Here is a 15,196-nt window from a genome sequence, read left to right on the forward strand (position 1 = left end):
GCGTCCATAAGGCCTTTTCTGACACCTTACCCCTGAACGCTTGCTTTCTACTACGTCATAACTACAGCCTGAAGCAATCTGCAAATGGCTAGAGCTCCGAGTTAAAATCCAGGTACTGCTGTTGGGAAGTGCATCCGGATAACACCTTCTCTATACAGCATCTGGATAGTGTGTTGTCTTTCCCCCTGACGTGTGTTTGTAACCACCCCACCTCCTCTGGAATAACTCACTAGTCACTGTTGGCTCTGTTATTAGCCGTGTGTCATTCGGATGGCGTTCATTCTGCTTTTGAAAAATGCTTGTTTTTTTAACCTACTGTGTTTTTTAACCACCGTTCTCATCGTGACATTGTTTTTAAAAACCTGTTCCTTGCGTATTCTGGTTGATTTTGAGTCTCTCTCTCTCTGACTGCCATGATTGAGGCTCTCTATTCTAACCCTGTCTTTCTGGTAGCAGGCTGTCTTTCTCTCTCTCTCTCTGGGTCTCTCTGCTACATTAAACTCCCACTAACCTTTCCGTTAAACGTGTGGGAATGGGGAGGAGCTCCAGGTAAGACTCACGTAAGTGGCCGCTCAGAATCAGGAAGACAATGAGCAAGTCGACATCCTACTGTAGGTTTAACGGGTAGTAAGGTACAGCCCTTATGGGGTTTCATATATTATTCGGTGTCGGATTTGCTGCATGTCAATCGAGGTCTCGAGTGATTACAAGACTGATTCAATCAGTCATGTCTGCATCTGGATAGTGGGAATGTCACTCAGCTATTATGTTTGTCCCTCTGCAGCCAGTATGGTCAGGCTCCTATGCACCAGGGCCCTCCCATGTACCAAGGGCCTCCCATGCAGCAACAGGGCCCTCCTATGTACCAGGGCCCTCCAATGCATCAGGCTCAACCAATGTACCAGGGCTCTCCAATGCATCAGGCTCAACCAATGTACCAGGGCCCTCCAATGCATCAGGCTCAACCAATGTACCAGGGCCCTCCAATGCATCAGGCTCCGCCTATGCAGCCAGCTCCGCCCCCACAGCAGCCACCGCCCATGCAGCCGGCCCCGCCCATGCAGCAGAGCTCTATCCAGATCCCGATGGGACCGCCCCCTCCCAAGGTGGTCAGCACTGCCTGTGTCTACCCTACACCACAACCAGGTAGCCACCAGCAGGACGGACAGGTCCTAGCATGATTCTGGATGTTTTTTTTCTTTATGGGATGAAGAGATGGAAGCCTTGGAGCTGCTGTGTTGACTAAGTGTTTCTTTTTTCGTCCAAGCTCCAGCTCCTCCCCCGGCTGCGCCTGCAGACCCCTCAAACAGACCCCCTTGGGTCACCGACGACACCTTCGCCCTGAAGTTTGACCCCAGCAAGACCACCACCACCAGCATGAAGGTCCAACCGCTCCCTCAGGGCGCCCCTCCTGCGCCAGCGTACATCCCCCACCCCTCCTCCTCCGCTCCTCCCTCAGCCCCCAGCCCGGCGTACAACCCTGCCCCCGGCTCTGCCCCCGCTCCCTTACCCTCAGTGGCCCGCGGCGTGGCTCAGAGGGCGGAGCGGTTCGCTGCCAGCGGCCGTACAGCCCTCTGTGGAGCTTGCAACAACATCATTAGGTAACGGGGCAATGTCTTCATTCGCACACAACCAGAACCCAAACGATGGGTTTCCTTTTACGAGACGGACAATTAGACCGACACGGCGGTTGAGTCGTTAAGTTTGTCAGCTTTACGTGTGTAGCTAGCTTTAAGCTAAAGGCTGTGTGGTGTTTACAGGGGTCCCTTCCTGGTGGCTCTGGGCCGCTCCTGGCATCCGGAGGAGTTCAACTGTGCCTACTGCCACACATCGCTGGCAGACGTCAGTTTTGTGGAGGAACAGAACAATGTTTACTGTGAGAACTGCTACGGCGAGTTTTTCGCCCCCACCTGTGCCCGCTGCAACACCAAGATCATGGGGGTCAGTCAACAGACTCACACACACTCATTCTCTTTCTTTAATGTGAATACTCTCTCTCTCTTTCACACACTCACACAGACACAGAACGACCATTTGTTCTGGTGTTTTTCTTGTGCAGGAGGTGATGCATGCACTGAGACAGACATGGCACACAACCTGCTTTGTGTGTGCCGCCTGTGGAAAGGCGTTCGGAAACAGCCTCTTCCATATGGAAGATGGAGAGCCGTACTGTGAGAAAGGTACCCTCGACTGTAGATCCGATCCACGTCACGCCGCCAAACATTTGTATCTGGGGGAAAACAGGGATCGTGAAGTTTGTCCGTTTTAAGTGCATGTCATAACTGATGTTGTAACTAAATGTCTATTCTCTTTCCCAGATTACATTTCACTGTTCAGCACCAAGTGCCACGGATGTGACTTCCCTGTTGAAGCTGGGGACAAGTTCATCGAGGCACTAGGTCACACCTGGCACGACACATGCTTTGTCTGTGCGGTAAGAATGATATCAGCAACTCACCAATCACCAATGCCACTTCGCTGCATGCTGCACACTGTTATTTACGCAATCTCTATGGACCCAAAGGTTTAACCCAATAGCTCATGATCGGCAACATACACCGTGCACTGGAAAGTTCAAAAGAGACATGCAAAAATGTGTCAACTGTAATGATACTGTAAAAACTGTCACAAAAAAGGTTTTTTTTAACATGCACTGCTCCAGACTCCACTGGCTGGTCAGATTCACGTATTTGTTTTTGTGTGCTAGGTGTGCAATGTGAACCTGGAGGGTCAGCCCTTCTACTCCAAGAAGGACAAGCCCCTGTGTAAGAAACATGCCCACGCCATCAACGTGTAGATGCTTGGTTGGCAGCCTTAAGGGGTGGAGAGCCAGCTGAATGAACCCCACCAGCCTTGGTCCTAAAGTGGGGGTATCAATGCTATTGATGACAAATACATTTTGCAGATCAGTAAATGAAATACTTGTTTTTGTTCACCAGTACTGAAACTAAAGACAACACAGCCTAATGTTCCTTCTCTGAAAGGAAATTATGTGATGAAAAGTGATTGCACAGTACACTTTTTACTTACGTCACCCTCAACGACAACAAAAAGAAATCGTACTTATATCAGAGAAAGTTTTATTTAATTCCTTTGTTACAAGACTCCTGGTAGGCTTAAGTCCTGGGACTGAAAGTCTAAAGACACGAGAATGGTTTTAGTAGCAGGACTATAGTACACACAATACAGATGCCTTATTTCACAAAGACTGTCCTGTTCTGAATGTAAAACAAAAACTGAAAATTAAACAAAAAATGTGACACAAATATAGAGTCCAGTAAATATATCCAGACAGTTTTAAATATTTACATTGGGTTTGAAGTAATATCACAATGATGCCTCACAGTGATCAATAGACCAAATGTGAGCTGATTTAACAAGTTTTACTAAGTAGTTACTAATCACTGTTTGACTTCACACAGGAATTGTAGTACTAACTCAGTTAAGTATTTAGTATTGATTAAACAGTGTTATTTATTTGCATAGGAAAACAGTCAACAGTGTTATTCACTGGGCAGTGTGATGAAACTATACGTTCCATATTGAATTAATCAATGATGGCGTAATATTGAGACCTTAAGTTCCGTCACAAGATTGTTTTTGTCTGTTTTTTTTGTCTGTCCCCTGGATTCATGAAAACTCCAGTGGGCAAAAAAAATGTTTTTCGCTTTTGCCTTTGATTTTGTTGTGCCTTTTGTCCAGATATATTTCCTCTATTTCATAAAAAAAATATTGCTATGCATATTCAGTTTGGTGCACATGTCCAAGTCAACATAACTCTTTTAGTTTCAAATTTTACTGGCTCACACACCTTAAGGACACTGGATGTGTGCTGGTGTACAATTTTTACTCTGATATTTGTTTTATACTGTGTATTTGGTGTGTGTGTGTATGTGTGCATGCATGAGTTGGTATATGATTGTCTGTGCATGTCTAATGGGTCAAATAATATATGTTTTGTATAGTGCCACTAGAATCACTGAGCGTAACTATTATTTGAATGAACTCTAAGAACCATCAAACACTGAGTGAGTTTTACATGTTTTTTATTACTATCCACTGGAAGGAAAATTTAGGATATCTTACTAGAGGGAAATGAGATGGAAATGCAGACTTGAATTGTTGGTAGGAATTGTAAAGTTGTTTCCATATTGAAACTAGTTGTATAGTTTCCAACCACTAGGGGGCAATATAGTGTTGATACCACTCACGTGGCATGCCTCACACTAGTGACTATTCACTTACCAATCTAAACACAGTCATGTAATTGTTTTAAACTGCTGTCCCATCCCCTGGCAACTTAAGTGTGTCTTTTCCTCTGCATGTTATTACCTTTCATTGTTACTCAAATGTTCCCCATCCATGGGTCCCGTGCATGAATTTTATGTGTTTTTTTCACAAGAGCATAGTTGTCAGTAGTTGGCTGAATTTACCAAAAAAGTACAACATTTTTTTTGAATGCCTTCGTGAAACTTCATTGAGGATTATTTCTTAAGTATTGCTTCAAAAAACAACAAGTCCTGTTAACACCGTTTTTATTAACCACTGCAATCGATTTTTGTCCTGGTATCTGCAGTACTATATCAGTAGCCCAAACTGTGCTTAATCACTAGTCTCATTTGATCAACTTACTATGGTTCTGGTGGTGTTTTGGACACATACAATATAGTGCTAGTCTATCATTTCACCATCCATTCCCAACTGACCACTCCCTCTTCTGCTGTCACAGTCATTCCATTTAGTGAACATGTCTCTCTGGTGCATCAATCGTTTCTGAAGAGAGACATACCATCAGAACTCCCCATTTCCACTTCCCATTAAGTAAATAACAACTGGGTATTTATTTCACAAGTAATTTTAGGCTACTGAGTAATGGTTCAGATGACACGTTTATGACACGTTCAGTTTGCACTGCTTTATATTAAACACTTGCATCAGATGTGTAAAGGGGCTGCATCTTTCTCCATGTTCTGTATTTTAAGAAATTACTTCTATAGAGTATGTTGCTGCTTTTCTTAGCATGGGATACACTCTATTTAATCTGATAATTTATTTACTTAAACTTTTTCTATTTTTTTTCAATAAAAATCAGAATTATGGCCTTGCTTTTGAGTAACTAGACTGTCAGGAAAAACAGACACAGTCATTTGTTTTTATTAATAAAACATAATTATAACTTTTGCTTTAATTGTACTTTCAACTTTATTGTCAGTGTAAACAAGGTCTTCCCACAACGCTTTTTTTTTTTATAACTCAATTTACTCAACTTGCCATAGAACTTTCAAAATGATATGGAATTTAGATTTAGGGTTGTTAGAAGGGAGACTGGATACAGTGAAAGGTACAAATGTCCTTCCTGAAGAGATTGTATCTTTAAGATTGAGGTAGTCCACTGTCAAAAGTATTTGTATGTGTTAAATTGTTTTGTGTATCTATTTGGAAAAGGCAGAAGCTTAATTTCCACTGTGGAGAATCCTTGAATTGACCGAATGTTATGGATGGCCTTAACTTGCATGTTGAATCCAATACCAAACCCTAATGCATATCAACCAGGAATAAAATACTTGTATTGTTGTTTTACTGTGCCACATATAGGGTCTGCCCGTATTGACAGCCAATGTTGGAAAGCTGCTGTTATTGTTTCTGCTAGGAAGGTTTGAATCATGAACATTTGTTAATAAATGTTATTTCCCAACACTATTATGGCTTTCTTATTTTGTTTACTCTTTCATGCATAGTAAAAAAAGTTCTTCACTGATATGTTAAATAGACTCATTTAATCTGTTGTGAACCATATATAACTAATAATTGCCTATTGGTCAGTGTACAACTGAAATGTCTACATGATGTTGATATGTAGGTTTCAAGTGCCTTGGAAAATTATTCACCTTTTTCAAACCATCCATATTTTTTTACTTCAAAACCTGATTTTATGGTCATTTAAATAGATTTACGAAATAGGCTTCTTTAAGGAGAAAAGGTCAATTTAGAAATGTTTTCCTTAACTTATTGTGCGCAATTGTTTCGAAAGGGAAGCACCTTAGTTAGGCATTGTCGACGGCAGGTGGCATCAAAGAGTTGGAAGGGTCTGTTGGATTTCGTGTTGGGTAGCACTAGCCTTTGGTACCCGCCGCAACTCGCTCCCCCTTAAGTGGTTGCGTACTCGCTGCCGTGATTGGAAGGTTTTTTGGTATGGAATGATCTCGTCTCGCTCAGGGCTGGTATGTGTGCTCCAAATGGCAAAGACAGCCACAGTCTGAACTACGAGCGAACAGAACAAGACCGATCGTCACGGGTTTTTTTGGAAATATATGGACATTCGCGCAACTTTTTCCCGATATTAAGAAATATTTGGAAAACGTGGACAGGTACAAAGTCAACACTCTACTGCAGTAAAAAAGGTGAGCTGTAATTACTTAGTATTACTAATAGCAAAGAAGATCGCAACCTGTGATTTTGGCCTCGAGTGTTGTCGCGTAAAAAGTTTTGTTTTGCGTCTGAAAATAAATACTGTGGTCAGCAACTAATTCCGTTCGGTTGTTGGGTTTAATAGAATCAAAACATTTTAGATTTGGCTAATTATTTGGATTACATTAAGGATTCTGTTGGAGAGGTGGCGCTGAGGGTTTTTCTTGTAAGCGAAAACTTGCTACAGTAGCTTGCTAGCTAGCTAACTGCATTGCCTGTGTGTGTGTTCAAGCTGGACTAGCTACGTGCTACTACTACTACTAGCGTTGTCTAGCTAGAAGTTAGCGTTCCACATTTGGGCACAGAGTATGCTAGATACTAACAGTTGGCAATTTTAGACATTTACAACAATGTAATAATAACTCAAATAATTACCGACTGTGCTTCTACACATATTAAGCTAATGTAATACAACCACTTGAATGACAGAACTGTGGTCCAAGTTCATAGTTTTTCTTGCATGTAATTTTTTTTTGAAAGCTTAGCTAGCTAGCTTCAGTACACAGTACCTGGTAAAGATGTAAACCTACGTTCCAGAGATTAAACGTTGGCCTACCCTACATTTGTTAGCCTGCAGTAGCACTAGCTGTGCCTAACTTGTAATGCTAGATTTGAGTTGTTTTCCTTCCAGATGCCTTAAACGATTATTTGGTTTGTCAGTATTTAACTACAATAGCTAGAGCTACAGATGTTATACTGCCTGGTCGTTCAGAAAGTCTTTTGTATTAGTAACTCAAGACAAGTTAAGGGTTGTCATTAACACAACACAGCGTATGGCTTTGGCTTTATCATCTGATAAATCTGGTGATCATTAGTAACCATTACCAGATACTCTTGAGTCATGCACCACATTTTGGGGGTAGTCCTTTTCTTGTACTCTGAATTATGAGACTTCATGTAAGCAGAGGCTTGATATAGGACGTTAATATGAGCGTGTCCTGCACACACGAGACTGTGTACTAGGCTACAACTGTTTATGACTCTTTATGCAGTGACTGTCTGTCACTTACTCTACACAAGTACAATCTTATCAGATGTGTGACTGTGAAGGTTGACCAAAGCATTAGGCTGTGTAATGAAGAATCAACTGCCACCTTGACTTTCAGTCTCAAAACCAACTGTAGGATCTCCCAAGGAAAACTCCCTCAGTTTGTTGTTGCTTCTATAAGACTAACTAGCTATAGCCCATGTTTTAGTCACTTCTTTGGAAAAAATGGGGAAGTGTAAAGCTGGTTTTGATTTTGAGGGAGAGTGCAGCTTTTTCTGTGCTCCCCACCTTTCCACGCTGAAGGCAGCTCTAAAGTGTAAGGGCTCCAGAACGCAGGGAGGTCGAAAAACCAGCGAGGTCAAAAACCAGATGGAGCTCCTGACTATATGAAAATGCCTGTTTTTAAAAAGGGCCTGGAGGAGACAAGACCAAAGGGGTATGGGAGAGTGGTGCATTTATACAGAGGTGCAGGGGGGGGGGGGGGGGGGGGGATTCAAATTGAACGTTATACATATGCCAGACAGCTGTACATTCCACAGCTCACTCTGGGCTCTCTCCATTACTGAAATAACACAGGCCAATATTACTGGGGGAGGAGTGAGGATGAGGGGAGAGGTAAGCAGAAAGGGAACGACTAACAAACCCAAGCTTAGGAGGCTTCACTGCCAGGTAATCTCAGAACAGTCTGGTCGTATCTTGATTACCCTGCTAACTGTGTTTGGAGCAGAGAGAAAGAGAGAGAGTGTGTGTGTGTGTGTGCATGGGGGGGGGGGGGGGGGCTGTGTGATTAATTAGCCAGAGCTCTGTAACTGCCTGGTGTCTGAAGGGAAGCGTAATGGAGGTTAGACAGAAATTGGAATCGGGTTCAGCAAATGGGAGATAATTCAGTTGTGATTTATGTCCACATGAGGTGAAGATCAGAATCAGAGTTATGCTGCTTGTCAGGACGTAGACGGCCTCACTTGGCCCCTCCCCCTCGTCGCCTCAATAGAGACACCAGTTTAATGGAATGGTTATCACCCAATGATTTGTCTGTGTGCTTTGAACTGCTACAGATGCATAGTTTTGGCTGATGCATAGTAGAGTCTGATGTTTGGTATTAAATGCGAATTTGGCCTTTAATATATTTGTTTTGGTTAGGTAGGAAAAGGTTTCTTGTTACTCAAGCTTACAACACGAACACGAAGAAAACTCTAATGAGAGGTCCCCTCTAAGTGTAGGGAAACAGAGGAGCAAAACATTCTCCCACTCATGTATTTTCTCAAGCACTTTACATCTACAATGCTTGTTTTTCTAACCTCCTGTTTCTTTAAAGTGTCTCTTTCTGTGCCCTGCTTCTGTTGTCTCAGAGCCTCTCTCTCTCTCTCACTGTGAGCGTTTCCAATCCCAGAGGCCAGGGGGTGTGGGGGGGGATATCGGATTGCTCGGGGAGTCTCCAAGGTTCTCTTGCGAGGTGGCAGAGGTAAGGTGCTGGAGATGGAGGGAACGAGAGAGAGGAGGAGGAGGAATGGGGGGGGGGCGCATGCACAGATCAGGTTTCACGTTCCTCTGTCTGCCGTGCCTCCCTCAGTCAACCCCCCCCCCCTCTCTCTCGCTCTCTCTCTCACACAGCTACCTCACCCCCCCCACCACCACACAACCTCAGCTTGGAGACAGAGTGGCTGAGCTAGGGAGGAAAACATGCAATCGGCCACTGCTTCTCTCCTTCTCCATACATCCGACTCCGAGGCCCCCCCCCCCCTCCGGATAAATAAAGCCAGTAAATCTCAGCCGTCGCCCTCAGAATGTAGTACACAGAATGCAAACTGTTTCTCCAGAGCACCAGCCGATTTGAGTTAAAGATTCCCCATCTCTCCAAAGCTGCCTGGAGCCATCTCAGACTGCCACTGCATACTACAGGCGACACGCTACTGTCCCCGGCTCATCCATTTGTCATAGATGAATGGACTTGCTTAATGACTGGCTTGCTTGAGAAACATTTATGAATTGGTAGCTGTTTTACGATGTTGCCGAATTTTCAGTCTATGCCCTGTATCGTATACAATATCACAGTCAATATCTATAGGCTCGATTTTCAATATGTAAGCTAGCTACGTTGGCTGGCTAAACCCATTGCAAGCCTAAAGGTTAGGCTACTGTCAATTGATTTGAACTCAATCCATCAGTGTTTTTCGTTATAGATATGCAGTGGATCCTATAGTGAACCGTCCAGGACATAGGAACCTTTTAGTATTGTTTAGTTCTGTTGCTTTCAGGTGGAACTGGCTTCGGTGTGCCGTGCACCATGTTGGCCAAGGCTGCAGTCCTTTTAATGGGATCGATCCTCCTTTAAATACACCGGGCGTTCCAGTGAATAATTTAGAGAGGCCTCCGCGTCACAGCCATGCAAGCCGGCAGGGAGGAACAGACATTGTGTAGAAGACTTAACTGAAAGATCTCTATCTCTTAATTGATAAAGTGGAGAAGGTCAGTGAGTTTGTTGACGTTATTTGGGGAAATCCCTCCCCCCTCCCCTTCCTCGTTTTTATGAAACCGTGGAAATGTGATTTATTTGTGTCCCTGTGTGTTTTTCTAAAAGCGAATGTGGTCATGTGATGGCCAAGCAAGCCCAGTGGAAGAAGGATTCCTTTTCAGCTCCTGTAATAGCGATGGAAGACAGTTGAAGAGATGGGCTCTGTATTGTAGGGAGGTAGATGAGATAGAAAGCAAGCCAGATATCTTCCTAGGTCTGTAAAATGTTGCTTTTTGGGATCGACTCAGCTAGATATGGGAATGTATCTACGGGGAAACTTGGGAATCAAGTCCTGAAGGGTTCATTCTTCTCCAACTTGGCATTTCCTTTTTTTGCTTAATCCCTTTCTATGTTCTTTGCTGGGATTCTCTTATGGTGAATGTGACCCTGACCCCCGTCTTGACCCATGTCAAATAACCCTTAATAGAGTTGTCGGTTTCTCACATGGATTAGCCCATACTGGGACCATGTTAAACACAAAAGTAGCCTGAGACAGTTTGGGTTTGTTTACCACCAGCCAAATAGTGTTAGCTCTTTGTCTCTGCCATTGAGCCTATCCATTTTCACTTGCTTCGGTTTCATGGAGTATAGCGATGAAATCCCTGCTACTTTGATGGTAGTCGTCACACACCGTTGTCAGCTTGGTTATGTCACCAAAACGTAACGTCACCATCTGCTGGAGTGCAGTAAACAAGGCCAGCGTTCGGTCCCGTTTTATGATCGTTCGGAAGCAGAGTTCGCGCCCACAGATCTCCTCTGGAGGAGATGAATTCAATGTGTAGAAGCAGACGCAACAATTTGCTTGGCTAATTGTTAGTTATTAGCCTAGCATGGTGCATGTTTAAGGCTTACGCTGATGACGTTGGCTACATTTTGTTCGATACCATGCGGTATTAATCGATGGTCCATACAATACTTTTGGACCTGTGTCCTCGACAATGGATGGACCTCCGTTTTCAGTGAGTGATTGTCAGTTTTGACTGATTGACAGGTCACATTCTGAGCCAACTGGCAGTACCTGGGTGATGTATACAGCACAAGGACACGCATGCCAGTTCGTTCCATGTTGCAGCCATTAATAAAATGTTATGAGCCAATAGCCTGTATGCTTGTTCTTAACTTTGTGAGGGGAAAAAAAGGGGTTTTATGCTTAACCCATGGCTGTGTTCATTAAGAGTGAAGGTTTGAAAACCAAAACAAAGTTGCGAAAGGGTACAGCCTACACAGTTTAGTTAATGTGATTTCAGCAGAATTCATTTGAGCAAAATGAGATCATATGTGTCAATACCTTTCATTCGTTGATTTGAAATCAACCATTGGCAGGCAACAAACACTTGGTCTGTGATTTAAGTAAGTAGAAAAAGTAATTTAGGTCAACAGAAGAACCGCTAAAGGCAGACACAAATATTTTAATAGCGATTTAATTGCAAAATACCCATCCTTATGAGGGAGGAGGGAGACTGGCGTGCGCCCCATAGGAGGGTTGCACAAGGCCCCGTCACACATTCCCACACAGAGAGGGCCCTGTGTGAAGGGAGCCCCCCCCCCCCCCGCCCCTCCCTCCCCTTTATGGTCTTTAATTTCAATTAGCTATGGCTGATCGTTCACTTTGATGGCATTAGTTGCCCTTCCAAGCCTCGACACATTTCCCTCTGCTCTCGTGCCACTCTGTTGGTTTTGCGTAAGCCCGCGGAATTAACTTTGCCGATGGAATCTCCAAATGCTTCACTTCCACTTCCTTTCCTAGCACACAGGCTCACGCATCGACGCAGACTTTTTTTTCCCTTCCTCAAACATATTTGGTGTTGTCAAGCTTTATTTTTCGCCCGCACTCGGCTGGCTTTGGGCCCTCCGTGGCGACGGCGTCCTCTCATGGCTAGCATAGCCCTGATACGGAGCTGTGCTCGCGTTGACACAGAGCTGTGCGCGCGTTGACATAGAGCTGTGCGGGCATTGACATGGAGCTGTGCGCGCGTTACTTTTCAGCCAGGAAGACAGGTTCCACAACTTTCCTGTCGGACAGCACAGTTGCACACCTCTGAGACAATTACAGGAATTTGCATGCAACACGATTTTCCACGCCTCTCTGAAACTCCGCGTTCCACCGCCCTGCATGCCACCTGGTTCCCAGGTCACGTGTGATCGTCCCCGTCCCAGCGCTACAAGGCGCCCGCCGCGTTATTTGTTTCCTTCTCCCATGCGCCCCGTGACTCCTACATTGTTGCTCTAACTCGAAATAACTCTCCCCGGAGCCGTGGTGCAGAGCAGTGACAGAGCTCCCGACCTCACAACATATTCCTGCTCCTCTCTCAGGGCTTTATAAATAGCCATGAGCGCGGTTAGTTGGCAATTATCGGCTGCACCCTCCAGTGACCCAGGCCTGGTGTGGAGAGATGTTCCGTCCAGAAGCAGCGGCCGTGTCGTAAACAGAGGAGCACCGCGCACATCTCCCAGTGCTGCCTTTCACTTGCCATACCATTTGTTCTGTGTTTTGTGTGCGTCTCATTCCTCTAAGGTTTTGGTATCGCCAAACACTTACCAGCACTTTATTCAACGGTATTTCCTTCGTTATTTTTTATCAGTTTTTCTTCTTTCTTTCAATATTTGGCGAGGAGAAGGGACTGGGCGGAATGCGCGCTGCTGTTGTGTTTGATATCGTTGTTTTTAACATGGACTCGAGGGGGCCCTTGCTGCCGTCCTCACTGCCTGCCACCGAAAGAGCGTTTCACTCCTCCACTCCACCAGGTTTTCCATTTGATGCAGTGCTGTTTATTCCCTCGCCCCACGAGAAAAGTCCTAGTCACTGGCCGTCCTGTGCGAATATAAACTCACTTTGACGTCCCCTCGCTGCTAAATAAAGGCTCTTTTGAGCCACGGAGGAGCACTGCCCTCTCGTGTGGAAGAATGCTCCCTGTGTTGGTGTGGAGAGCAGGGCCTGGCTCCCAGGCTGCTGGGCCACATCCACACCATGCCGCTCCACTTATCTCCACAGCCACAGCATGGGGCTAAGCCAGACCTCCCCCCCTCCCCCCAGCACAGCCCTCCTGCCAACAGGAGGGCGCTTTATGGGGACACCCCCGTCTCCCACCTCCCCCTGGCTCCTTGGGCTCGAGTCTAAAACGGTCCAGTCTACGTACGGACGACCCCGCGTTTTTCGTCCAAATATAAGCTGTGCGGGGGAGGTGAATTGTCTGAGAATAGTCCACAGTTTGACTGGTGACAAAAACGTCAGTTGTCCGGCACCTGTTGGAGCCAAAGCTTCTGGAAGTGACAGTGGGCCATCTCCACCGGAACACGGGGAGTCTTGGATGTGTAATCCCCCCCTGGCCCCGGGTGGAGGGGGCTTGGGTCGGGCTGGGTTTCCCAGGCTCCGGTCCACCGGTGACAGTCTGTCTGCTGTGGCGTGGCTCCTCGCCTCACTCCTCCGTCATCCGATACCTCCCTCTGCTCTGCACTGCATGTTGCCCAGCAACACCCCCGCTCCCAGCACAGCCTCCTTAACGTTATAACCTCATCGTGTGTGTGTGTGTGTGTGTGTCAGATCGCAGGGCAGTGAGGAGAAAGAATAACTATATTGCTTACATCGCTCTGGATAAGTGCGTCTGCTAAATGACTAAATGTTACATGTGGCACACTTGCTTCTTCCCTGACGCCTGATGCAATACAGACGTTCACCACCGGGCATGTTGCTCCTGTCCCGCGGGAACAATCCCACCTTCACAGTCCTTCACAAACGGCGATGGGACAACTGTTGCTATGCTAACCCGCGTCCCCTCCGCTCTTCCACCCAGGTCTCCATGGTGCCATGCTTGTCTGCTGTGACCAGTGTCTGTGAGATCCGACCCCCCATGGATGTGGATGTTCTCCAGCGCCAGCAACGCTTCGCACACACCTCCCCCTCAGCATGTTCCTGCACTATGGATCCTCCTGTGAGGTAAGACTGGAACCCAACTCGCGCGCGCACACACACACGCCGGGATGGGACCCCTGTCTCGGATTAGACCTTAGCGATGGTCCACGCTCTGTTCTATGCAGTGTGTAATGTGAGCAAGATGTGTTGCGGTTGCCCGCTTGGTTGGTAAATTGCATCTCTGTTTGGATTTAGTCTCTGTGATATTTCTCCCCCTGCGAAACGGAACCCAAACAAATGTTAGTTTTTGAACGTGACGCACCAGTGATTGCTCTAACCGCCCACCCCCCCTCCCCAACACCACTCTGAGAAGATTAACCCTTGACCTCTGACTGTAGCCAGAGCTGGCCAATCAGGAGGGTTTCCTGGCTCCTAATTGCGATCCCAGATTGAGTCATTGGAGCTGTCTGCCACTTTGATTAATAACGGGAGGACTTTGGAGCAGGAAAAGGCCTGATTGCTCATGTACACTCCTGGAGGTTTACACATCTGGGAGTGTGTGTGTGTGCTGAGGGTGGAGTCGATGTTTTAACGTGGGTCAGAGTGGTACCTGTGTTTTGTTTATTTTGACCAATTTCATTTATTTTGAATGGAAATGTAACTGTTGTGTTTGTTCAATCATTTGTAAAAAATAAATAAAAAGAATGTCTGACATCCAGACCTGTTAGCGTCCGTTGCGCACCTTGAGTGTAACAGGCTGCTGTGTGCTCTAGCCCTCTGTTGTTGTTAGAGGAAAGAAAAGAAGGAAGAAAAAAAGAAAAAGGAGAAGCCGCCGGAGCTTCCACACTCGCCTTCAGACCTTCAAACAGAGTCAGGGAGTCTGCTGGAGCAAATTGCTGCCACATGTCCACAGAGAATGTGGAGCCCTGGATATCTCTCCCATCCTCTCTTACGTTCACCCCCACAGCCCAGCCTTCCCAGCTCTCATGTGGGACTCACCCTACGGTGTCACTGGGGACTGTGCTCTCCGAAGCGGGGGTTGTTGCCAGTAGTCAAGGAACAAGGAAGGCCGGGTTCCTTTTTAACCTGGCTGTTGACGGAGACTTGAGGTAGAGTGGTCTGACTGACGTGAAGTGTCCGGGGGGGGGGGGGGGGGGGGGGGGGGGGGGGGGAGAAGGGCCCAGAGTGTGTGTGTGTGGGGGGGGGGGGGTGTTGACAGAACAGCAGCCAGGCTTGTTGTTGGAGAAGGCTTCACTCCCACTGGACCATAAATTCCACATGCGACTCCGTGTGACGCCCGGCTTGTTGACGGAAGAAGCTAGTTGTCACCCCCCCTCCCCCCTGACAGACCCACGGCTATCTCCCTCCCTCCTCTCCA

At 46.2% G+C, this 15,196-nt stretch overlaps 2 protein-coding genes across 5 annotated transcripts in view; both read left to right on the forward strand.

The window, feature by feature from the left end:
- ldb3a (LIM domain binding 3a) overlaps positions 1-5,700 on the forward strand; it is a 42,136-nt gene extending 36,436 nt beyond the window's left edge. For all 3 annotated transcript variants that reach the window (XM_047028938.1, XM_047028940.1, XM_047028939.1), the window contains 6 exons: positions 785-1,146; positions 1,268-1,601; positions 1,761-1,941; positions 2,060-2,180; positions 2,319-2,434; positions 2,708-5,700. In XM_047028938.1, the coding sequence (XP_046884894.1) occupies positions 785-1,146; positions 1,268-1,601; positions 1,761-1,941; positions 2,060-2,180; positions 2,319-2,434; positions 2,708-2,797 (1,204 nt within the window). In that variant the 3' untranslated portion in view covers positions 2,798-5,700. The remainder of the gene's footprint in view (positions 1-784; positions 1,147-1,267; positions 1,602-1,760; positions 1,942-2,059; positions 2,181-2,318; positions 2,435-2,707) is intronic.
- Positions 5,701-6,165: 465 nt separating this feature from the next.
- bmpr1aa (bone morphogenetic protein receptor, type IAa) overlaps positions 6,166-15,196 on the forward strand; it is a 28,187-nt gene continuing 19,156 nt past the window's right edge. For both annotated transcript variants that reach the window (XM_047028957.1, XM_047028958.1), the window contains exons 1-2: positions 6,166-6,401; positions 13,760-13,902. The gene's annotated coding sequence lies outside the window, so the exon portion shown is untranslated. The remainder of the gene's footprint in view (positions 6,402-13,759; positions 13,903-15,196) is intronic.

The sequence above is a fragment of the Hypomesus transpacificus genome, chromosome 11 (assembly GCF_021917145.1).
Source record: "Hypomesus transpacificus isolate Combined female chromosome 11, fHypTra1, whole genome shotgun sequence".
In the NCBI taxonomy this organism is placed as follows: Eukaryota; Metazoa; Chordata; class Actinopteri; order Osmeriformes; family Osmeridae; genus Hypomesus; species Hypomesus transpacificus.